This window comes from Mobula hypostoma, chromosome 5 (genome assembly GCF_963921235.1).
Source record: "Mobula hypostoma chromosome 5, sMobHyp1.1, whole genome shotgun sequence".
Classification (NCBI taxonomy): domain Eukaryota; kingdom Metazoa; phylum Chordata; class Chondrichthyes; order Myliobatiformes; family Myliobatidae; genus Mobula; species Mobula hypostoma.
Genome location: NC_086101.1, coordinates 143,637,249 through 143,662,096, shown reverse-complemented (window position 1 = coordinate 143,662,096; position 24,848 = coordinate 143,637,249). Strand labels below are relative to the sequence as shown.

Below are 24,848 nucleotides of genomic sequence, written 5' to 3'. Positions count from 1 at the left end.
CTAATCTAAAATAATAATGAGGCAGCCTACAGAGAAGAAGGCATCACCCTGACACAGTGGTGTCAAGAAAACAACCTCTCCCTCAATGTCGCAAAAACATAGGTGCTGGTTGTGGACTACAGGAGGAGTGGAGCCAGCTAACCCCTATTGACGTATGTGGATCTGGGGTTGAGAGGGTGAACAGCTTTAGGTTCCTTAGCATAAACATCAACAAGGATCTCATGTGGTGTGGTCTGGTCATACCAGCTGTGTGTTGAGAAAAGCACAACAGCACCTCTTTCACCTCAAACGGTTGAAGAAGTTTGGTGTGGGCCCCAAAATCCTAAGAACTTTCTACAGGGGCACAATTGAGAGCATCCTGACTGGCTGCATCACTGCCTGGTATGGGAACTGTACTTCCCTCAATTGCAGAACTCTGCAGAGAGTGGTGCGGACAGTCCAGCACATCTGTATATGTGAACTTCCCACTATTCAGGACATTTACAAAGACAGGTCTGTAAAAAGGGCCCAAAGGATCACTGGGGACCCAAGTCAGCCCAACCACAAACTGTTCCAGCTGCTACCATCCAGGAAACTGTACCACAGCATAAAAGCCAGGACCAACAGGTTCCAGAACAGCTTCTTCCACCAGGCCATCAGCCTGATTAATTCATACTGATACAACTGCATTTCTATGTTATATTGACTGTCCTGTTGTACATACTATTATAAGTTACTATAAATTGCACATTTAGATGGAGATGTAACGTAAAGAACGTAAAGGACGTAAGTAATAAAGTCAATTCAGTTCAATCCATGCAGAGGTTATAGCTTTGCTTGACGAGAGTGCAGAATAACTCACTCAATACTAAATATTTAAGATCATTTCCTTTCAACTAAGACTGCTTCAGATTTTAAACACTTATGCAATATTTGAAATAATTTATTTTATCAGAATCAAATGTTACATGGAATGAGGTTGTACACACCATTCTTAGAGGAAGATTAAGAAATACTAAAATGAGTTTTATGGTGCATAAATTTTTTTTTTTTAAAGAGTACAATAATAAACACAAGGTAATAAGCATCTTAGTTCACAACAAGCTTCGGAATAGATTTGGACCTCTTCAAACTGGTAGTAAAACAAGCTAGAATCTTTGTTAGAATCAGGAACTTTACTTACGGCGAGAATGTTTGTCAGTTGACTGTAAAAGAGGCCAGACATCCCTCCGGTCATCACTAAGGCCATTAAGGTAGATACCCGCAGCAAGGCCAATTCATGCCGAAACATAAAGAGATCCTTTTTGGACGCAATAAAAATGAAGCTTTATTCAATATTAAGATTATATTTATGATAAAATGGTCATTATCAGAACTGTTAACATCTTAACATTCAAAGTCATTTAGTAATTTTTATCATTCCATATTCTATTGAATTTGTATGTGCTGCATTGAATATACAGAATTATTCCTGTTTTTAACACTTGATCCATGTTCTTTGGGATCTGGCTATACATAAAAGGATTATAACTTTAAAGGGACACATGGCTAAAGATTGCAAGGTTTTAAAATATGCAGGTTATAGACCATGAACAGAAAATTGATTTGATTTAGATCAAACGACAATGACACCTTTTAAGTTACTTACAAATATCCTGTAAATGTGGTCCTAGAAATTTTAACTAAACTCCAGGGATTTAAATTTTAGTTACTGGTTTCACTATCTTTCTTATTGAGTAAAAGTATATTTCACATATTTTAAGTATTCCAATCCAGTTAGATTTATGAGCAAAATCTACTGCATTTTGCAGGCACAATTGGAGATAGTTAGGACGACCAAAACCACTTTTGATGACACTATAAAATACATTGAAAATGCTCCAGACTGGAAGCTTCAAGTACAATTTTGTGCTAAACCAGAGATTTCTTTTTGATCATTTAAAGTATATGGGCTTTGCAACACAAGACAGCACCGAATTGCCTCTCCCCAGTTGCCCTTGAAAGTGATGGTGAGCTGTCTTCTTGAATCAGTATAGCTCTTGATGCGTGGCCTCTAAAACCTAGCCTATAACCCTTTGGGGAAAAAACAACACTGTACATTGCATGGTGTAAATTGGGAATTAGGACAGGGCCTGTATACTGAATATCATATTTGTGTGTTAACTCTTAAGTTATCGGAAGACTGGAAAGCACAGAAAGATCATTCTCTTTAGTCAACTCATATGGAAGACATTTCATTGTAAGGTGAGAGCAGAATCATTGGCCACCACCTCAGCCTATGTTGGTGTACATCTTTGTTCCTAACGTGCAGGAGCATACAAAGCTGCAGAAAGCCATGAACTCAGTCCAATACATCGTGCACAGATCCCTCCCCACCATTGGTAGTATCTACATGAGGCACTGTCTCAAGAAACCAACATCTAAAGACACCATGGGCCAAGTACACTTGGGCCATGCTGTCTTCTCACAACTACAATCAGACTGAGGTCTCATACCAAAAGGATCAAGAACAGCTCCTTCCCTTCAACTATTTGATTCTTCAGCCAATCAGAACCCTAATCACTATAGTTCCACTTTGAATAATTTGCACTAAAATGAATTTTGCTTTCTTTAAACAAGAGAAAGTCTGCAGATGCTGGAAATCCAAAACAGCACAGACAATGCTGGAGGAACTCAGCAGTCAGGCAGCATCTATGGAAAAGAATGAACGGTCATCATTTTGGGCTGAGATCCTGCTTCAGGACTGAGAAGGAAGGGGGAAAATGCCAGAATAAAAAGTTGGGGGTAGGGGAGGGAGGCTAGCTAGAAGATGATGGGTGAAGCCGGTTGGGTGGGGAAGGACAAGGGCTGGAGAAGAAGAAATCTTTCCTCGTTCTGATTGTGTTTCTTTCTTGTAAAAATCGTGTACAATATGATTATTTTTAATCTCATGAATGGTGCTTATATGATGATGTATGCCTGTGATGCTGGTGCAAGTTTTTCATTACACTTCAGCATATACTGAGAAAACCATACTATCGTGTTTTATACCAAACCGTACAAGCTCACCTTTGTTATCTCTTAAGGTTATAGTTAGCTTCTGTAAGAACAACGAGTTAAAGGAATTAGTAACAAATAATTAAAAAACAGAATCACTTTTTCATTTGCACCTTGTGTCATGTGCAACATTTCAGTGAATGTAAAGAGCTATATTTCAGTGAATATAATGATTCCAGGATTGAACAGCTTGTCATATTAAGAGTTCTTGATGGCTCTGGACCTGTATTCACTATAATTCAGAAGAATGACCTAATTGAAACCTATCGAATGGTGAAAGGCTTTGACAGAGTGGATGTGGAGAGGATGTTTCCTATGGTGGGGGAGTCTAAGACCAGAGGACACAGCCTCAGAATAGAAGGACGTTCTTTTTGAACAGAGATGGGGATGAATTTCTTTTGCCAAGGAGTGGTGAATCTTTGGAATTCTTTGCCACAGGCAGCTATGGAGACCAAGTCATTGGGTATATTTAAGGCAGAGGTTGGTAGATTCTTGACATGATGGGATACAGGGTGGTTGTGGGGGGGGGGGGGTGCAGGGGAAGCAGGAGATTGGGGCTCAGAGGAAAAATGGATCAGCCATTATGAATTGGAGGAGCAGACTCAATGGACCAAATGGCCTAATTCTGCTCCTATACCTTAGAGTCTTATGGAACACTTTCAGGGCAAGGAAGACAATTTAAATATTCAACAGCAGTTACCATGTGTAGTAATAATAATAATAATAATAATAATAATATTAATAGGCACCTGTTAGCCTCGTGAGACCATGGATTTGCACCTTGGAAGGTTTCCAGGGCGCAGGCTTGGGCAAGGTTATATGGAAGACCAGTAGTTGTCCATGCTGCAAGCTTCCCCTCTCCATGCCACCAATGTTGTCCAAGGGAAGGGCACTAGGGCCGATACAGCTTGGCACCAGTGTCATCGCAGAGCAATGTGTGGTTAAGTGCCTTGCTCAAGGACACAATACGCTGCCTCAGCTGAGGCTCGAACTAGCGACCTTCAGATCACTAGACTGACGCCTTAAGCACTTGGCCACGTGCCAACACTATGTGCAGACAATGAAAATCATCTTACCTCTTTTGCTTTCGTTAGAGGTTGGAGGTAGTAATATTGGCAGAAATTGAGTATCAATGTGAAGAAACTCAGAAACTCAGTGTAGAAACATAGCAGTAGGAAGAGCCAGTGATTGTCTTCTCCAACACAATTGTTTATCCTATAAAGAAATATTTCACATGCAAATTTGAAGAAATTTGAGAAGGGGGTTATTGCAGAAATGCAAACTAAAATTTTTTACATACACAGGAGCCAAAACAAGACCAGCAAATTAAAACAGAAATAACCTGAACAGCATATTACAAAAGACACTCGTTTTTCATTGCCGAGCAAGAGGGGAAAGGAAAATGCACAAATAGATCATGTCAATTGATTAGTGTGCGTGCTTAAACTGTTCAGAAAGTTTACTCTGATTATCAGACCACTGTAATTGTGACCTCAAACTTTGCATTGTGAAGTAAACCGAGAACGTAGAAGACTGAACCAGGATACACTGATAAAATGTATCAACCACTTTAGTAGTGTTGCCATTATTCCTCCTCTAAATCCCCATGTCAAATGCATTACGGAAATTGTGCATGTGAGTTAACCGTAGAAAAATTACGCTGCTTCGGGATGCATTCCCAGGTACGAGAGTGCAAAAAGGAGTCATTGCATAGCTCTATATAGAGAGGAGTGTTGCTGACGCTGTTGTCCTTTTGAAGAGCTGGAACGCCTTTTGTTAGCAATGAATAGTCCCAATGTTTCATGCAGAGAGGTTGTCGACATGGCTGGTATTGGGGAGGGTACGGACAGTGGTGTGACCACTTATTGTTGAAATGTGAGTCTCAGCATTGTAGCCAGTCATTGCTGGGGACTGGCAGCACTGCTCCACATGTTGACCAACTGCCTAGAGTACCTCTCATCTCCTCCTGTTGGATATGGAATACCTTGCTTCTTTAATTTGGACAGCTCCACACCCAGATTTCCTTTTTTTTTTTGGCGTGTGCGTGCATGCGTCCGTGCACGTGCGATGTTAGCGGGATAATGTCTTTTTCTTTTCAAATCTTTTTATTATTATATTATTCAAAAATACACCAGTACGTCGAAGTAAACAACACTTACAATGTCTCAAGGAAAAAAAACCATTATTTTAAGGACTGAAAAATTTTTGGTGATAATAAAAAAAAACCCTACTAAGCAGAAAAAGTGTGTGGGGGGGGAAGAACCCCATTAGGTGTTCAACCCTGGAGCCGTGCGTCATACAAAAAGCTTCTAAAGATAAACATCAAACCGCCAGCAAGAAAAAAATACCAAAAATTTACAATTAGATCATGGAGGAAATCTATCAATTAACTCAAATGATAATAACGAGCAACTGAACCCCATCTTTTCTCAAAACCAAATAAAGGTTCAAAGGTTCAACTTCTAATTTTCTCCAAACTAAGACACAGCATCACTTGAGAGAACCATGGTGACAAAGTGGGAGCTGACGTACCTTTCCACTTCAACAAAATGGCCCTCCTATCTATCAATGTAACAAATGCAATAACATGTTGGTCAGACACAGAGATACCATGGATATTTTGAGGAATTATTCCAAAGAGCACAGTTAATTTGTTAAGTTGTAAATTAATTCTAAGTGCTTTAAAAATTGTCGAAAAAACTGACTTCCAGAACTGTTCCAATATAGAACAAGACAAAAACATGTGTGTCAATACAGCTGTCTCCGTTTTACATCTATCACAATAACTATCAACATTAGGAAATATTTTAGAGAGTCTCTCCTTCGTGAAATGGTAATGATGTACAATTTTAAATTGAATCAGTGAATGACTAGCACAGATCGAAGAAGAGTTAACCAGCTTCAGAATCCGCGTCCAATCCTCCATCATAAAAGTCAAATTGAGTTCCTTTTCCCAATCTTGCTTAATCTTAAATAAAGGATGCTTATCCCATTGTAATAATAAATTATAAATTCTTCCAATAGAACACTTCGTCGAAGGGTTCATACTCATAATAGTATCTAACAGGTCAGCCTCCAATAATATAAGGAAAATTACTCAAATATTTTTGTAAGAAATGTCTAACTTGAAGGTATTGTAAAAAGTGTGAGTATGAAAGAGAATATTTATCAACTAATTGTTCAAAAGACATCAATCTATCTTCTTTAAACAATCCAAAAAATAATTAATACCTTTATTTTTCCAGAGTAAAAAAATTGGATCACTCAACGGAGGCTTTAAAAAGTAATTTCGATAAATTAAACTACAAAGTTTAAATTTTTTAAGATTAAAAAAATTGCGGAACTGGAGCCAAATTTGTAAAGAATACTTAATCACAGTGTATAGGTTTAAATTAGTAACTTCAGCTAATTGTATAGGTAAAGCAACTCCCAATAACGAGGTTAAATAAAACTGTTTCATAGCTTTCAATTCCAGGTCTACCCAAATTGGCCGATCGTTCTTATCAACCCAATATAACCAAAAGGACAGATATTGCAAATTAACAGCCCAGCAATACATTCTTAAATTAGGCAAAGCAAGACCTCCATCCTTTTTCAACTTTTGTAAGTGACATTTACTAATTCTTGGTCTTTTATTATTAAAATAATAGAATCAATCTGATCAAAAAACTTCTTAGTCAAAAAAAGAGATATTCTGAAATAAATTTTAAAATTTTGGTAAAATCATCATTTTAACTATATGGATACAACCGACAAGTGAAAATGTAAGTTGATTCCACCTACTAAATAAATACTTCATAGAGTCTATCAAGGGAACAAAATTGGCTTTATAAAGATCCTCATAGTTTTTAGTGATTATAACACCTAAATATCTAAAAGAATCCGTGACTTTAAAAGGAGTATTATCATATATAGAGATAGATTCATTTAAAGGAAACAATTCACTTTTACTAAAATTTATTTTATATCCTGAAAAATCTCCAAATCTATTGAATAATTTTAGCAAGGCAGGAATAGATTTTTTGGGATTAGAAATATAGACCAATAAATCGTCAGTGTAAAGAGAAATCTAATGAATGGTCTCATTCACAGAGATTCCATGAATATTTTTAGCTTCACGAAGAGCAATAGCAAGGGGTTCTGATATTAAATTAAATAACAAAGAACTTAATGGACAACCTTGTCTTGTTCCCCATGAAAGCTGAAAAGAAGGAGACCTACAGTTGTTAGTGACAACAGTAGCAATAAGTGTTTTATATATCTTCTAATCCAATTATTAAAATTAACACCAAAACCAAATTTCTCTAAAACAGTAAATAAATATTTCCATTCGACTCGAACGCTTTTTCAGCATCCAAAGAGACGACGTATTGTGGAGTTTTAAAAGAGGACGAATATATAATGTTAAAGTAGCGATTAACGGGTCCCTTTCAGAATGGCAGGCGGTGACCAGTGGGGTACCGCAGGGTTCAGTGCTGGGACCGCAGCTGTTTACAATATATATTAATAATTTAGATGAGGGAATTGAAAATAACATTAGCAAATTTGCTGATGACACAAAGCTGGGAGGCAGTGCGAAATGTGAGGAGGATGTTATGCGAATGCAGGGCGACTTGGACAGGCTGGGTGAGTGGGCAGATGCATGGCAGATGCAGTTTAATGTGGATAAGTGTGAGGTTATCCACTTTGGTGGTAAGAACAGGAAGGCAGATTATTATCTAAATGGAGTCAAGTTAGGAAAAGGGGAAGCACAACGAGATCTAGGTGTCCTTGTACATCAGTCACTGAAAGCAAGTATGCAAGTATAGCAGGCAGTGAAAAAAGCTAATGGCATGCTGGCCTTCATAACAAGGGAAATTGAGAATAAGAGCACAGAGGTCCTTCTGCAGCTGTACAGGGCCCTGGTGAGACCACACCTGGAGTACTATGTGCAATTTTGGTCTCCAAATTTGCGGAAGGACATTCTTGCTATTGAGGGAGTGCAGCGTAGGTTCACAAGGTTAATTCCTGGGATGGCGGGACTGTCATATGTCGAAAGATTGGAGTGACTGGGCTTGTATACACTGAAATTTAGAAGGCTGAGAGGGAATCTTATTGAAACATATAAGATTATTAAGAGATTGGACACGCTGCAGGCAGGAAGCATGTTCCTGCTGATGGGTGAATCCAGAACCATAGGCCACAGTTTAAGAATAAGGGGTAGGCCATTTAGAATGGAGTTGAGGAAAAACTTTTTCACCCAGAGAGTGGTGGATATATGGAATGCTCTGCCCCAGAAGGCTGTGGAAGCCAAGTCTCTGGATGCTTTCAAAAAAGAGATGGATAGAGCTCTTAAAGATAGCGGAATCGAAGGTTATGGGGATAGGGCAGGAACTGGATACTGATTGTGGATGATCAACCATGATCACAGTGAATGGCGGTGCTGGCTCGAAGGGCCAAATGGCCTACTCCTGCACCTATTGTCTATTGTCATTTGAAAAAGTATAACGACCCTTTATAAAGCCTGTTTGATCGTTAAAAATAATTTTACCCAAAATATTCTCCAACCAATTGGCCATTATCTTTGACAGAATCTTAGCATTGACATTCAATAATGAAATAGGTCTATATGAGGCACAGTCAGTAGAATCTTTATCCTATTTAAAGAAATAGAAGCCTCATAGAAAGTAGAGGGTAAATCACCTTTCACAAAAGAATCCTTAAACATTTCCAACATATACGGAAAAAGCAATTTTCCAAATTTTTTATAAAATTCTACAAGAGAGCCATCAAGTCCAGGGGCCTTACCAGATTGCATTGAAAAAATAGCTTTATGAATTTCGGCTTCAGTAATTTGGGCATCAAGAGTTTTTTGATCCTCAACAGAAATTTTAGGAAAAGCAATCTTTTGTAAGAAAGCATTCATTTCAAAAGAATCTACTGGACTTTGAGATTTATACAGTATAAAAATCTTGAAAATCTTATTAATTTCTGCATATTCCCAAGCCAGGGTACCATCTTTCCTACGAATATTCAAAATTTGCCTTTGGGCTCTAGCCGTTTTTAATTGAGATGCGAGCAGTTTTTTTTTATCTCCAAACATATAAAATTGGCTCTTTAACTTAAACAAATAGCCTTCAATGGGATGAGTTAGTAATAGGTTACATTGAGATTGAAGTTCCATCCTGTGTTTGAATAAATCAATATTAGGGGAAATTGCATGAATATTATCTAAGTCTTTAATTTGTTTTCAAATCTTATCTAATTCTGCTTTAGTCTGTTTTTTAAGCTTAGCTGAATAAGAAATGATCTGATCACATGAAAATGCTTTAAATGTATCCCATATAATTAATTTGGATGTACCCCCTGTATCATTAAAAAGAAAAATAATCTTTTATCTGGGTTTCAATGAAACTGACGGAGTCAGAGTTTTGCAATAATGTCTGAGACATGAGCCATAGTGGGCGGGCAATAATAACATCATTAAATTCAAAAGACAAACTCAGAGACGCATTATCAGATATAGCAATAGCGTCATATTCACAATTTTTAACACTAGGCAAGAAGCGGGGATTGATTATAATATAATTAATCCTTGAATATTTTTTATAAACATGTGAAAAAAGAATGTTCTCAGTTATCGGGGTGTAGATACCTCCATAATTCGATCAATCGAAAATCAATCAAAAATCCCTAAACATTAAATTGGTTAAAAGACGCTATAATAAAGCAGAAAAAAAGCTAATAGCATATTTAACCCAGCTAAATTTTCAAAAATACTAGTTAATAATACCATAGGTATTTAAACCCTCCCAAATAAATAAGTGTGTGTGTGTGTGTGTGTATGTGTATATTTTATATATATATATATATATATATATATATATATATATATATATAGAGAGAGAGAGAGAGAGAGAGAGAGAGAGAGAGAGAGAGAGAGAGAGAGAGAGATAGATATAGATATATATAGATAGATAATATATACACACACACATATTATATATATAAGCCCTATTAGTGGGAAAAAAACTACCAATTAGTTAATTAACAAAAAATATTAAACCAGATATTAGGTTAAAGAAACAAATCCCTCTATCTTCTTTTCTCAGTCGAATGTCCGAGTATCAATTTAAACAGTCATACTTGAACCATAGATCTTCTTTCCAAAAGAAAACCAATAATATGCAATAATGAACAAATCTCCTTATCTTCTTTTATTAGTCTCTCAATGGAATATCCAAGTAACCTTCATAAATCTTCTTTCCGAAATGCGAATAATATACAGATAACCAAACAACCTTTCAGATAGTTCAGTCAGTAGCGGCAGCAGGTATAGTTTGAACGAAGTCCAATGCGGCTTTTGGATCAAAAAATGTATGAGGAGGAGAGTTAGGAGGAAAAACTTTAATTTTTGTCGGGTAACGCAAAGAAGGAAACAGTTCATCATCATATGCCTGTTTCATTACCAGAGCAAATCTTGATCTTTGTTCCATTACCTCCCTCGGATAATCTTCATAAAAATGGAGCTCAGATTCCTTAAATCTAAAAACTCTGTTTTCTTGCTTGTTGCACTATTTGATCTTTAATTTTAAAATGATGAAAACAAACCAAAACAGATCTTGGTTTATTTGGATCTTTAAATTTTGAAGTAAAAGCTGCTCTGTGTGCTCTTTCTATAGCAGGTGGCTATGATAATATGGTAGGAAATAAAGTATGAAAAAGCTTACCAAAGTAAGCAGTTAAATCTCCATCTTCAGCTCCTTCTTGCAGCCCAACAATTCGTATATTCCTGCCCAACAATTCGGATATTCCTTCGGCGAGACCTAGCTTCCAGGTCTATAATCTTATTTTGATATCTTTCCCAACGGGTTGTAGCTTCAAACAATTTTTGCTTAATTATCTTCAATTCCTCTTCGTGTGTAATGACTTGAGTTTCCAAGTCTTTAAGTTTTCCCAAAATTGACTTCCTTTCATTACTATTATTTTCCAGTTGGTCTTTAATTGATCCATTCTGATCTTTAATTGAACTCAGTGTCTGAACAATATCTTCAGCCCATGGTGGCATTTCATCAGATCTTTCCTTTGCATCTTTCCTTTCCCATTACCTTTGTCACTAGGTTCAGACAAGTTCTTCCCACTCCTCGTAGACATAGACATATTGTTCCCCCTCAAGAATCAACAATAAAAATTTTAAATTTGAAGTTTAAACTAGGGGAGAGAGACAAAACTAAGAGCAGCACAAGATTGCTGCTACTCCATTTGCAGACAGGCGCGGTCTCCGACAATGTCTGTTTCATGCCTTTACAAGGCGTGGAGCGAGTGAGAGAGACTCTGTGGTGAGCCCCTCTTCACACAGACATTTTCACAGTATTTTTCCCTTTATTTTACAAGGTCGAGTTGCGATCTCGACACTCAACCCAGCACGGATGGAAAACGTACTCGGGAGCGGACCCAACTGGGTTTGAACCCAGGAACCTCCGTTCCAGAGTCCAGCACTGATGTCATTGCGCAGCCAGCCGGCCTGCCACACCCAGATTTCAGTGTGGTAACAAGTTCATTAACCAATATTCTGGCTAGGTAAAGCTGTGCCAAAAGTATAGATTGAGAGAGAGAACATCCAATGGGAGGAGAGGAGAGGCAATACCTGGTACAGTAGGGCACAGCTCGAGTGGATGCCTTATTCAAAAATGTGGCCTCTTCAGTGATGGGTTGTAGACATCACTGAAGAGGCTACATTTTTTCATGACTCAAGATATCCCAAATAGTTCAAAAACCTGATGGTTGAGGGGTAAAAACTGTTCCTGATTCTGGTGGTGAGAATCCAGAGGCTCCTGTAGTTCCGTCCTGATGGCTGCAGCGAGAAGAGAACGTGGCCTGGATGGTGGGGTCCCTGATGTTGGATGCTGCTTTTCTGCAACAGTGCTGTAAGCATTCTGCAGATTGCTCAGGATTGGAAAATGGACGTGGACTTGGAAAAAAAGCTTGTGTTTCCCCCAGATATTGCGGCTACAACACTCCGGCTAGACATGGTCCTGTGGTCCACAACAGCCAAACTGCCATATGTTGTGGAATTGGCAGTACCATGGGAAGATGGTGTCAAAGAAGCTTATGAGAAGAAAAAGACCAAGTACTCTGAACTGGCAACTGAAGTTCCCCGGAATGGCTGGAAGACCAAGATCTTCCCTGTAGAAGTGGGATGCATGGGATTCGGTGCTACATCTACGACCAGTCTATTGAAGAAGATGGGGGTGAGGGGTCACTCCCTCCAACAAGCAATCAAGTCCTTGTCAAATGCAGCAGAAGAAAATAGCAATTGGATTTGGATTAAAAGAAAAGACAACAACTGGGCTGCAAGATGAAGACAGGAGGATATGGAACTGAGGAGGGTGGATCTGGGACGCCAGGTAGCACCATTGAGCCCTCTGGAGACGGTGTGGGCTTATCAATGAAACGTCAAAGAAGGAGGGTGCCCACCTGATGACCCCGATGATGTACCTACCCTCCCTCCTTGTCACCACTCCAAACCCACTGCCAACATCGAGAGTGCCAACTTACCATAGGGATTGAAACATCAAGTCCTAGTAGCTCTACCATGTAGCACAACACCCTTGAGTAATCAGAGCATTATTTTACCAGTAATCTGTGGCACAGTGACCAGTGGGATTCCAGAAGGTATCTGTCGACCATAGGGATTATTAGAATCAGTTCGCTCCTTTTGGGACTACCTTATATGTAACTATTGATCGAATTTTGACATTATCATCAAAATTCATCAAACATATAAACATTCTAAATCTATTTCTGTTGCTGCAACCGATTTCCTGTTGTCACAATTTTATGTCAACTTCCTCCTTTTAAAGATATAGTTCTTTAATTGCCTTTGGGTTGTCTTCTTAGGAACTCCTGTGGACTGAGGATGACTTGCTTCTTCATCAGTTTTGTGAGCTTGGGGGTGAGTATTGAGGTTATTGTGGGAGCTAGACTCTTCCACAGATAGGACAGGCGGTGGTTAGCACTAGTTGAGATATGGTTCACTTCTCTTTTCACTTATGTGTGCAGTCTCTGTGTTCCAAAAACGCATCCTCAGAATTCTCTGTACTCCCTGAAATTTTCCTTTTCCATCTTGACCAGTCAGGTGCAGACTGAGAGGATTCAGTACAGATACTGCATTTCTTCAGGTGGCTTTGAACCTTTCCTTCCTCTCCTTCTCAGACAAAGCACAGAACAGCATCTCCGTAACAGGATCTGGTGAAATGTGAACAATGTGACCTCAGCACCAAGGACCCGGGTTGTGCACATCACTGAAGAGGCCACATTTATTGACAGTTTCTGGATAACAATAATATCCATTTGGTCTGCCGAACTATTTCCAGGCATTGAACAGATGAGGGCCTGGAACTGTATACAGTATGGCTGGTACATATGCCAAAGTACATCACCTTCTTAAGAATGATAATCTCAGAATTTTTACTATAATTGGTTTGGGAGATGATATTGAATTCAATTGTACACTTTACTCTTTGAATAAAAGTGGCATTAAGACGACATGGGAGAAGTCACAGTAGACAACATTTTAAGTCCAGATACAAAAAGAAAAGCTAGATCAAGTGTGTAAGTGAGATATTCATAAGCTCACTTCCGTGCATTTAACAGGCTTGGGATCTAAAAGAGTTTGATGTTCAGAACCTATACAATATTCAGATATAGTTTAGAAACCAGAGGCAACTGTACATATCAAATTTTGCATTCATTCAGAAAAACAGGAATCCTCATTTATGTATATGTTGCTCTTTCAAGCAAAAGAATGAAATGCTAAGTAAAGACTTACCATGGGCAATGATGATCCATTTTTCGAATGCAGTGTCCACATCGACTGCAGTGATGAGATCGCTTTGGTCTCATCTGGTTGCATTTGTTACAGATTTCCCAGTTTTGTCTTTCTGGAAAAATAAAGGTAAATGGACTTGAAAAAAAATGTAATCATCAACAATTCCTAAGAAAGGTATTCCTACAGAACTCATTCACTCAAACATTTAAGGAGTGATTTGATGCGATAAGGCCGTAAGACACAGGAGTAGAATTAGGCCGTTAGGCCCATCGAGTCTGCTCTGCCATTTAATCATGTCTGATTCTTTTTCCTCCCCCCTTATCTGCCCCATCCCCAGCATTCACCCGGTAACCTTTGATGCCCTGTCCAATCGAGAACCTATCAGGCTTTGCATTAAATACACACAACGACCTGGACTCCACAGCTGCCTGTGGTAATAAATTCCAAATTCATCACCCGCTGACTAAAGAAATCACTCTGCAACTGTTTTAAATGGATGCCCCTCTATCTTGAGGCTGTGCCCTCTTGCCCTAGACTCCCCCACCATGGGAAAAATCCGTTCTACATCTACTCTGTCTGGGCCTTTCAATGTTCAGAAGATTTCAATGAGATTCCCCCCGCCCCCCCCCCAATCATCCTCTATTCCAGCGAGTACAGACCCAGAGTTAACAAATGTTCCTAGTATGATAACCCTTTCATTCCTGGAATCATCCTTCTGAACCTCCTCAGAAACCATTCCAATGCCAGCATATCTTATCTCAGATGAGGTGCCAAAAACTGTTCACAATACTCAAGGTGAGGCCTCACCAGTATCTTATAAAGCCTCAGCATCACATCTCTGCTCTTGTATTCTAGACCTCTTGAAATGAATGTTAACATTGCATTTGCCTTACTCATGACTGAATCTATCTGCAAGTTAATCTTTAGGGTGTTCTGCATAAGGATTCCTAATTCCCTTTGTATCTCACCATTTAAAAAATAGTCCACACATTTATTTCTACTACCAAAGTGCATGATTATGCATTTTCCAACTTTGTATTTCATTTGCCACTTTCTTTCCCATTCTCCTAATCTGTCCAGGTCCTTCTGCAGCCTACCCATTTCCTCAAAACTACATGACCCTCCACCAATCTTCATATCATCTGAAAATTTGGCAATAAAGCCATCTATTCCTTCAACTAAATAACTGATATTCAGCATAAAAAGCTGTCCCAAAACTGACCCCAATGGGACACCACTAGTCACTGGCAGCCAACCAGAAAAGGATCCTTTTATTCCCACTAACTGCTTCCTACCAATCAGCCAATGCCCTAACCATGCCAGTAACTCTCCTGTAATACCATGGGCTTTTACATTGGTAAGCAGCCTCATGTATGACAGTTTGTCAAAGGCTTTCTGAAAAATCAAATATGCAACATCCACTGCATCCCCTTTATCCATCTTACATGTAATCTCCTCAAAGAATTCCAATAGATTTGTCAGGCAAGATTTTCGCTTTAGGAAACCATGCTGACTTTGTCCTATCTTGTCCTGAGTCACCAAGTACTCCATAACTTCATCCTTGAAAATTGACTCCAACACCTTCCCAACCACTGAGGTCAGGCTAACTAATCTATAATTTCCTTCCTGCTGCCTTCCTCCTTTCTTAAAAAGTGGAGTGACTTTTGCAATTTTCCAGTCCCAGGTACTTTTAATGCCGTCAGTCCCTTAAGCATCTTTTCACGACTACCTGCAGTTTGGTGTTGTGGTAAGGTCTGGAAACAACATTCCAAACAGAGAAACACATACAAAATGCTGGAGGAACTCTGCAGGTCAGGCAGCCTCTATAGAAATAAAGAAACATTTGACATTACAGGCCAAGACTCTTCTTCAGGAAGAACAGGTTGCTTACAAGACCATAAGATATAGGAGCAGAATTAGGCCACTTGGCCGTCAAGTCTGCTCTGTGGCTCTACTGGTAAAGAATGGCATCAAATCAGTAGAAAGAGGTGACATAGGATCGGAAGATGTCCAATCCTTATGGGTTGAATTAAGAAACCGCAAGGATAAAAGGATGTTGATGGCAGTTACATACAGATCTCCCAACAGTGGCTGGGAGGTGAACCTCAGACTACAACAGTAAATAGAAAAGGGGAGTCAAAAGGGCAATATTATGATAGTCATGGGAGATATTAACATGCAGGACGATTAGGAAAATCAGGTTGGTAATGGATCTCAAGAATGCCTAAGAGATGGCTTCGTAGAGCACTTTGTCATTGAGTCTGCTAGGGAATCAGCTATACTGGGTTGGGTGTTATGTAGTGAACCAGAGGTGGTTAGGGAGCTTGAAGTAAAAGAACCCTCAGGAACCAGTGATCACAATATGATTGAGTTCAACTTGAAATTTGATAGGGAGAAAGTAAAGTCTAATCTAACAGTATTTCAGTGGAGTAAGGGAAATTAAAGTGGTATGAGAGAGGAGTTGGCCAAAGTAAATTGGAAGGAGCTGCTGGCAGGGATGTCAGCGGAGCAGAAATGGTGTGCATTTCTGGGAAGAATGAGGAATGTGCAGGACATGTGTATTCCAAAAATGAAGAAATACTCAAATGACAAAATAGTACAACTGTGGCTGACAAGGGAAGTCAAAGCTAATGTAAAAACAAAAGAGAGGGCATACGACAAAGCAAAAATTAGTGGGAAGATAGAGGATTGGGATTTTTTTTTTTAAACTTACAGAGCAAATAAAAAAATCATTAGAAGGAAAAAGATGAAATATCTAAGCAAGCTAGTAAATAATATCAAAGTGGACAGTAAAAGTATGTAAAAAAAAAGAGAGATGAGAGTGGTACAGGACTGCTAGAAAATGAGGCTGGAAAAATAATAACAAGGACACGGCAGATGAACTAAATGAGTATTTTGCAACAGTTTTCACTGTTGAAGGCACTAGCAGTGTGCCAGATGTTGTTGGATGGAGGGGCGTCCATTCAAAACAGAGATGCTGTGAAATTTCTTTAGCCAGAGGGTGGTGAATTTGTGTAATTCGTTGCCACGTGCAGCTACGGAGGCCACGTCGCTGGGTGTATTTAAGGCAGAAATTGATAGGTTTTTGATTGAACATGGCATCAAAGATTACGCGGAGAAGGCCAGGAAATGGGGTTGAGGAGGAGAAATAAAGGATCATCCATGATTGAATGGCAGAGTGGACTCGATGGGCCAAATGGCCTTAATTCTGCTCCCATGTCTTACGGTCTTATGCTCTTATTTCATCACGGCTGACTCATTTCCCTCTCAGCCCCAATCTCCTGCTTTCTCCCTGTATTCCTCTAAACTCTGACTACAAGCATCTATCAACCTCCGTCTTAAATATACCCAAAAGATGATGGCATCTGATTACAGCACTTGTCTATTGAGTAAAATACAAACTTGATTTTATTTGTTCTACTTATTGGCACTAACTTTGACCCTAGAGTTAAAAGTTACAGGTTCAAAAGTAAAGCGGAGAAGCAGGTCTTTCAGCTCATTTGAGTTCATACTCTTCACCAATCATGTTAATACTAATCCTACGTTAATTCCTCTTTTTAAGTTCTCCCCACATTATCAACAACTCCAACCAGTTTCTACCAAACAACTACATACTGCAGGCAATTTATAATGGTCAATTACTCCACTAACTTTCACTTCTTTAGGATGTGGGAAGAAACCAGACTGCGATGGAGTGTGCTTGGTAAGTGCATTCCTTACACACACACACACACACACAGCTGTTGTGCTGAGTGTGCGCACTTCAATGTCTTCCCCAGTATATTCTGATAATGGATCCTGAGGGGTTGGCTTTATGGGGCCTCTTCCGCCATACTGATGCACCATCAATAACTCCAAAAGACTGGAAGTACAGTAAATACTGAAAGGCTTTTATTAGCAGTAAAATGTGACCTCCAGCATGCTGAGTATCTGCCCCTGGACTGAGAGGAGGAGCCATGGCCCAATCGCTTTTATTCAGGGGTCTGTGGGAGGAGCCACAGGGGCAGTCAGCAGAGGGGCGTGTCCAGACAGGTAACCCAGTTACTATATATATATAGTTTACTACACAAACACAGTGAAATATTCTATTTCTTCAGTAATGGGGGATATATAAATGTGTATATTGAACGTTGTTTGTATACTGTATTTCAGTTAGATACTTATACTTATTTTGTAATATGATTGTAACTACATTGCGGAGTGCATCATATTCTAATTCATGTGTATTAAGATAACTTTGTGGGTAATTAAAGATGGCATGTCTTGGTGCCGAATCAATGGGGCTTGTTGCTCTCAGTGGCAGAGAGACAGGTGAGGGTTGCCAGGAGTTCACATGGGACAAAAAATAAGTATGCAGCTATTATAGTATTTTCCAGTAGATGTCTTTTTGTGAAAATAATAAAACAAAAACTGCTGATAGTTACAAGTTTAACCAAGTGCTAAGCAACTCCAGCCATCTTTTTTTCCTTCGGTCATAGCCCTCGTATCTAACACAGAGCACCTGGAGGAAACCTACAGGGTTATAAGGAGAACAAACAATGTTCACAATGATAGTATGAGGTCAGGAGTGAAGCCGTGTCACTGGTCCTGTGAGCCTAGCTGCAACCACTGTGAAACCCTTTAGTTCTTCCCGATATCCCAGTCAAATGTCAAAACAAAAGTTCATTTGATGCCTATAAGCAATGGTGACCACACATCAAATGCACTCTATTGGCTGCAGGGTACTTTGTGCAGGGTCATGGAACTCCTGACCAACAACATGTAGTTGCTCCATAGTTAACTGAAGACACAGAAGAAAAATGCATCCGTGTCCAATTTTTTCACTGGTATGATATACAATGAAACTAAGCAGGAGGAACTGAAATGAAGAGTTCTAAATTTTACAGCAAGAGTTCAACCAGGGCCCACAAAGAATAGCCTCTGACTGCACCATCAGAATGAGGTTGTAGGAGTCCTCCAGGGTACAAGGGTGCTTGGCAAGGCTGTCACCCAAATAGAGAACGATTCTGCAGCTAGTAACTACAAGCCACACCACAACAATTCCAAAGGTACAAAAAAAACAATATTTATACCGCCTTGCTCACATCTTTTTCGGGATGCAACAACTCATTTAACATAATCTACAATGATGCTGTCTTGGCTCAACTTGCCTGCTCAAATATCAGGAACAGGATTTGGACAATCTAATGATTTGACTAAGGGGTCACCCACATAAACACTGCTAAGACTGACTGGAAGATTCTCTCATCTTCCAACACTGCCAGAGCCAATCAGAAACTCCAAGGCAGCAGTCAGAGCTCTGCTAAGGAGGAAGGGATCTTATTGGTCGGAGATGGGTCCCAGAGATATGCTAGTGGAGGTTATCTACACATTGGCAAGGGTAAGCTTCAGCCTTCGGCCAAAATTCTCTTCCTTTGACTGATGTCTCCAGTACTTGAGCATGTAAAATGGAAAAACACTTAACAAGGACAAGTTCATGAAGTGTGAAGAAAACAAAATGGATAGGGGCAAACGGGTACTTGATGGTTAGCGTAGACTTGGTAAGCTGAAGGTCCCATCTTCATCATGCCAGAAGCATGTCGCACCTTCCTAAACCTACAGCACATTTACACAATCAGCAGTTTGAGGCAGAGAAGATTGAATGAAAAGTAGTGGAGATTCAGGGGAAGGCCAGAGTTGTAGAAATCGTTATCCATTTGTCACTGCAGCATGTCATTGGGAGGTGCTACCATTAGAGGGTGCTGCTGAGCAAAAGCTTGCCATTGTCAGGGAATGAAAAAAGCCTGGAACAAATTCACCAAGTGTATCCCCGCAGGTTCTGAAGATCTGAAAGCAGCAGGAAACACTTGAAATACCCAGCAGTTCAGGCTGCATGAGTGGGAAGAAAAAGAAAGCAATTTTCAGATTGAAGATCCTTCCTCAGAACATAACATCTTCAATCTGCGGGATGAAGAATTGTATTCCAATAGCCACCGATTTTTTTTATTTTATTGAGTTACAGCACAGAGTGGGCCCTTTGAGCCACGCCACCCAGCAACGCCCAATTTAACCCTAACATAATCACAGGGCAATTTACAATAACCAATTAACCTACATCTTCAGACTGTGGAAGGAAACTGGAGTACCCAGAGGAAACCCATGCAATCACGGGGAGAACATACACACTCCTTACAGGGAGTGGCAGGAATTGAAACCCAGTCGCCTGTACCTGTAAAGCATTGTGCCAACCACTATGTTATCCTGCCGCTCCACTACTCAGGTTTTAAAAATATTAAAATCTGCTACCTAGAGCCCCACAGGACAGAAGTGATGTATATTCACCATATTTTAAAATTATCTTATCAAATCCTTATACTTTTAATGCATCAGCAATTACAGTGAAAATATTGACCAATCTGCAAAATAGTACAGAAGGTTAATAACTAAACACTCATTTCCTGGCACTAATAATTAAACACGCAGGTTAATGTCCAGATAGCCTTGTGAAAATGTCACTATAGTGGTAAATGCTTCTAGAAGAAATCAGATGGTACCTCACCTACAGTATGACACTACCGATAAAACTATCTTCTTTACAGCATCAATGTAGGTAATAACAAGTGGAAATCAAATGTTTTAAAATTACTGGTGACAAATCAGACAATAAAGATTTTATTGCCAGTTATTTTGTCATTTTGTGTACCTTCAGGTCTACAAGGAATCTAAGCAGAAAATATGCAAGCAGGTTCCTCCCTACATTTAGTCATAAATATCATTTTATGTATCTCGAAGTGTATAACTTAATAGCTTGATCACTAATTTCTAACATCTTTGCAATCCTTATAGACTATGTTCACCTCAAAATCCACGTGCTCTTAAACGTATGGTGTTCAAGCTGATTTGTTGGGAAACCATTGTAAATATTAGAACATGGACACACAAGAGACTGCAGATACTGGAATTTAGAACAAGTTGCTGGAGGATCTCAGTGAGTCAGGCAACATAGAACCATAGTGCCATAGAACATTACAGCACAGAAACAGGCCTTCTGGCCCTTCTTGGCTGTGCCAAACCATCTTTCTACCTAGTCCCACTGACCATATCCTTCCATATACCTATCATCCATGTACCTGTCCAAGTTTTTCTTAAATGTTAAAAGTGAGCCCACATTTACCACTTCATCTGGCAGCTCATTCCACACTCCCACCACTCTCTGTGTGAAGAAGCCCCCTCCCCTTAATATTTCCTTTAAAGTTTTACCCCTTCACACTTAACCCATGTCCTCTGTTTTTTCCCCCCCCCCAGCCTCAGTGGAAAAAGCCTGCTTGCATTCACTCTATCTATACCCATCATAATTTTATATATCTCTATCAATTCTCTCCTTATTCTTCCACGCTCCAGGGAATAAAGTCCTAACCTATTCAACCTTTCTCTGTAACTCCGTTTCTCAAATTCCGGCAACATCCTTGTAAACCCGCTCTGCATTCTTTCAGCCTATTTAATATCCTTCCTGTAATTTGGTGACCAAAACTGTACACAATACCCCAAATTCGGCCTCACCAATGCCTTATACAACCTCACCATAACATTCCAACTCTTATATTCAATCAACAGGAATTCTGCAGATGCTGATACTTTGATTTCTAAAGGCCAATGTACCAAAAGCTCTCTTTACGATTCTATCTACCTGTGACGCCACTTGCAGGGAATTTTGTATCTTTATTCCCAGATCCCTCTGTTCTTCTGCACTCCTCAGTGCCCTATCATTTACCATGTATGTTCTACCTTGGTTTGTCCTTCTAAAGTGCAATACCTCACACTTGTCTGTATTAAACTCAATCTGCCATTTTTCAGCCCATTTTTCCAGCTGGTCCAAATCCCTCTGCAAGCTTTGAAAACCTTCCTCACTGTCCACTACACCTCCAATTTATGTATCATCAGCAAATTTGCTGATCCAGTTTACCATATTATCATCCAGATCATTGATATAGATGACAAATAACAATGGATCCAGCACTGATTCCTGTGGCACACCACTAGTCACAGGCCTCCAACTCAGAGAAGAAATCCTCTACTAACACACTCTGGCTTCTTCCATTAAGCCAATGTCTAATCCAATTTACTACCTCTCCATGTATACCTAGCGACTGAACCTTCCTAACGAACTTCCCATGCGGGACCTTGTCAAAGGCCTTACTGAAGTCCATGTGGACAACATCCACTGCCTTCCCTTCATCCACTTTCCTGGTAACCTCCTCGAAAAATTCTAATAGAGCCATGTTGACTCTCCTTAATAAGTCCCTGACTATCCAAATACTTGTAGATCCTATCTCTTAGTACTCCTTTCAGTAATTTACCTACTACCAATGTCAAACTTACTGGCCTATAATTTCCCGGATTGCTTTTAGAGCCTTTTTTAAACAATGGAACAACATGAGCCATTCTCCAATCCTCCGGCACCTCACCCGTAGATACCGACGTTTTAAATATATCTGCCAGGGCCCCTGCAATTTCAACACTGGTCTCCTTCAAGGTCCAAGGGAATACCCTGTCAGGTCCTGGGGATTTATCTACTCTGATTTGCCTCAAGATAACAAGCACCTCCTCCTCTTCAATCTGTATAGGCTCCATGACCTCACTACTTGCCTTATTTCCATTGACTCCATGCCAGTTTCCTTAGTAAATACAGATGGAAAAAACCCATTTAAAATCTCCCCCATTTCTTTTGGTTCCATACATAGCCGACCACTCTGACCTTCAAGAGGGCCAATTTTATCTCTTACTACCCTTTTGCTCATAATATACCTGTAGAAGCTCTTTCGATTATCCTTCACCTTGACTGCCAAAGCAACTTCATGTCTTCTTTTAGCCCTCCTGATTTCTTTCTTAAGTATTTTTTTGCACTTTTTATACTCTTCAAGCACCTTATTTGCTCCCTGTTTCCTATACATGTCATACATCTCTCTTCTTCTTCTTTATCAGTTCCAATATCCCTTGAGAACCAAGGTTCCTTATTCTTATTCACTTTGCCTTTAATCCTGACAGGAACATACAAACTCTGCACTCTCAAAATATCTCCTTTGAAGGCCTCCCACTTACCAATCACATCTTTACCAGAGAATAACCTGTCCCAATCCACGCTTTTCAGATCCTTTCTCATTTCTTCAAATTTGGCCTTTTTTTCAGTTTAGAACCTCAACCCGAGGACCAGATCTATCTTTATCCATGATCAAGTTGAAACTAATGGTGTTATGATCACCGGAACCTAAGTGTTCCTCTACGCACACTTCCGTCACCTGTCCTAACTCATTTCCTAATAGGAGATCTAATATTGCATCCTCTCTAGTTGGTACCTCTATATATTGATTTAGAAAATTTTCCTGGGCCATCTGGTGGTGCAGTGACATCAGTGCCGGACCTGGGAGCAGAGGTTCCCAGGCTCGAAACCAGTCGGGTCCGCTCCCAAGTATGCTTTCCATCCGTGCCGGGTTGAGTGTCGAGATCGCCACTCGATCTCATAAAATAAAAAGGGAAAAATACTCCGAAAATGTCTGTGTGAGGAGTGGCGCACCACAGTCTCTCTCGCTCCGCGCCATATAAAATAGCCATGAAAAAGACATCATCGCGGACACACGCACGGACGCACATGCACGCAGGCACACGCCAAAAAAAAACCTTTCCTGAACACATTTTACAAATTCTAACCCATCTAGACCTTTAACGGTATGGGAGTCCCAATAACTATGTGGAAAACTAAAATCCCCTACTATCACAACTTTATGTTTCCTGCAGTTCTCTGCTATCTCTCTGCATATCTGCTCCTCCAATTCTTGCTGACTATTAGGCGGTCTATAATACAACAGCATTCATGTGGTCATACCTTTCCTGTTTCTCAGCTCCACCCATATGGCCTTGGTAGACAAGCCCTCTAATCTGTCCTGCCTGAGCACTGCCGTTACATTTTCTCTGATGAGCAATGTCACCCCACCCTTCATTCCTCTGCCTCTATCACGTCTGAAACATCGGAACCCTGGAACATTAAGCTGCCAGTCCTCAAGAGATGGATACACAAGCAAATTTAAAAACTCCATTTCCATGATGCAGTTTAAAAAAAAACAACTAATTTCATAAATTTGAAGTTCTATGCTTAGTTCAACATGTGCACTGAAGAAGCTGGCACAGCAACTGGATGATAGAATGTTCATATTTCTTCTCTACATTGGTGCATCCAGCTCAAGAACAATCACAGGTCTATTAACAATTAATTGGGAGTTCCCATCCAGGCAGTATGATGTGTCTATTGGCATCTTCCCACAAAAAATCTAAAAATACAAGCTACGTGCACATTGCTGAAAGCCACATGCAAACAATATGAAGCGCCTGCTCTGAGAAATAATCTAATACTGGATACGAACGATTTTGCCAATGTAGCAAACTCTTGAGCACGTGGGGGAGGAGCGTAATACTCACCTGCTCTATCTCCCACTTAGTCGTTCTTCTTGCATGGCAGCCCACCTAGGTGGCAAATGGCCAACATTAAATTAACTACTGAGCTAAAAATAGTCCAAACAACAACTATGTGTGGGAAAATCCTCATAATTCTGCGAGATAAAAAGTTATTAATGGGGGGGGGGTAGAGAAGTTCTGTGAAAAGACTCATCCTCAGGGATGCAGGAGTCCAGCAGGGTACAAATGTAAGACCCATTTCCACCTACCTCCCATTCTGAACTATCTTTGTGTTTTTCCAAGGGCCCTGACTTCAAGGCAGCCCTTCTTTAGCTAGGCTCCAGAGATGTTTGAGTCATTTGAAAACTACATTGCCTATGACCAATAACAATATCACAATTCTGGTGCTGAAGATCAAGCCACAGATCCAGCCAAGTTATTTCACTGCAACGTCAACACCAGCAGCTAAACTGAAAGAGTGGAGAATTACACAGGGATGTCCTGCCTATGTAACTATCATCTCCTCTCAAAGATCAGTAAAGTATCGAGACAGCTTACTGCAATCAGCTTTATCATCACTTTATTGAAAATGTGCATG

At 39.8% G+C, this 24,848-nt stretch overlaps 1 protein-coding gene across 5 annotated transcripts in view; it reads right to left on the bottom strand.

Annotated features, from left to right (window-relative positions):
- Window positions 1–24,848, bottom strand: part of zdhhc21 (zinc finger DHHC-type palmitoyltransferase 21) — a 76,958-nt gene that overhangs the window by 11,999 nt on the left and 40,111 nt on the right. For 3 of the 5 annotated variants that reach the window (XM_063049129.1, XM_063049128.1, XM_063049127.1), the window contains 3 exons: window positions 13,826–13,937; window positions 4,092–4,230; window positions 1,163–1,279 (listed from right to left, as the gene is read on the bottom strand). In XM_063049129.1, coding sequence (XP_062905199.1) covers window positions 1,163–1,279; window positions 4,092–4,230; window positions 13,826–13,937 — 368 coding nt within the window. Of the gene's footprint in view, window positions 1–1,162; window positions 1,280–4,091; window positions 4,231–13,825; window positions 13,938–24,274; window positions 24,320–24,848 lie in introns of all 5 variants that reach the window. The other 2 variants (XM_063049130.1, XM_063049131.1) reach the window with 1 other exon arrangement.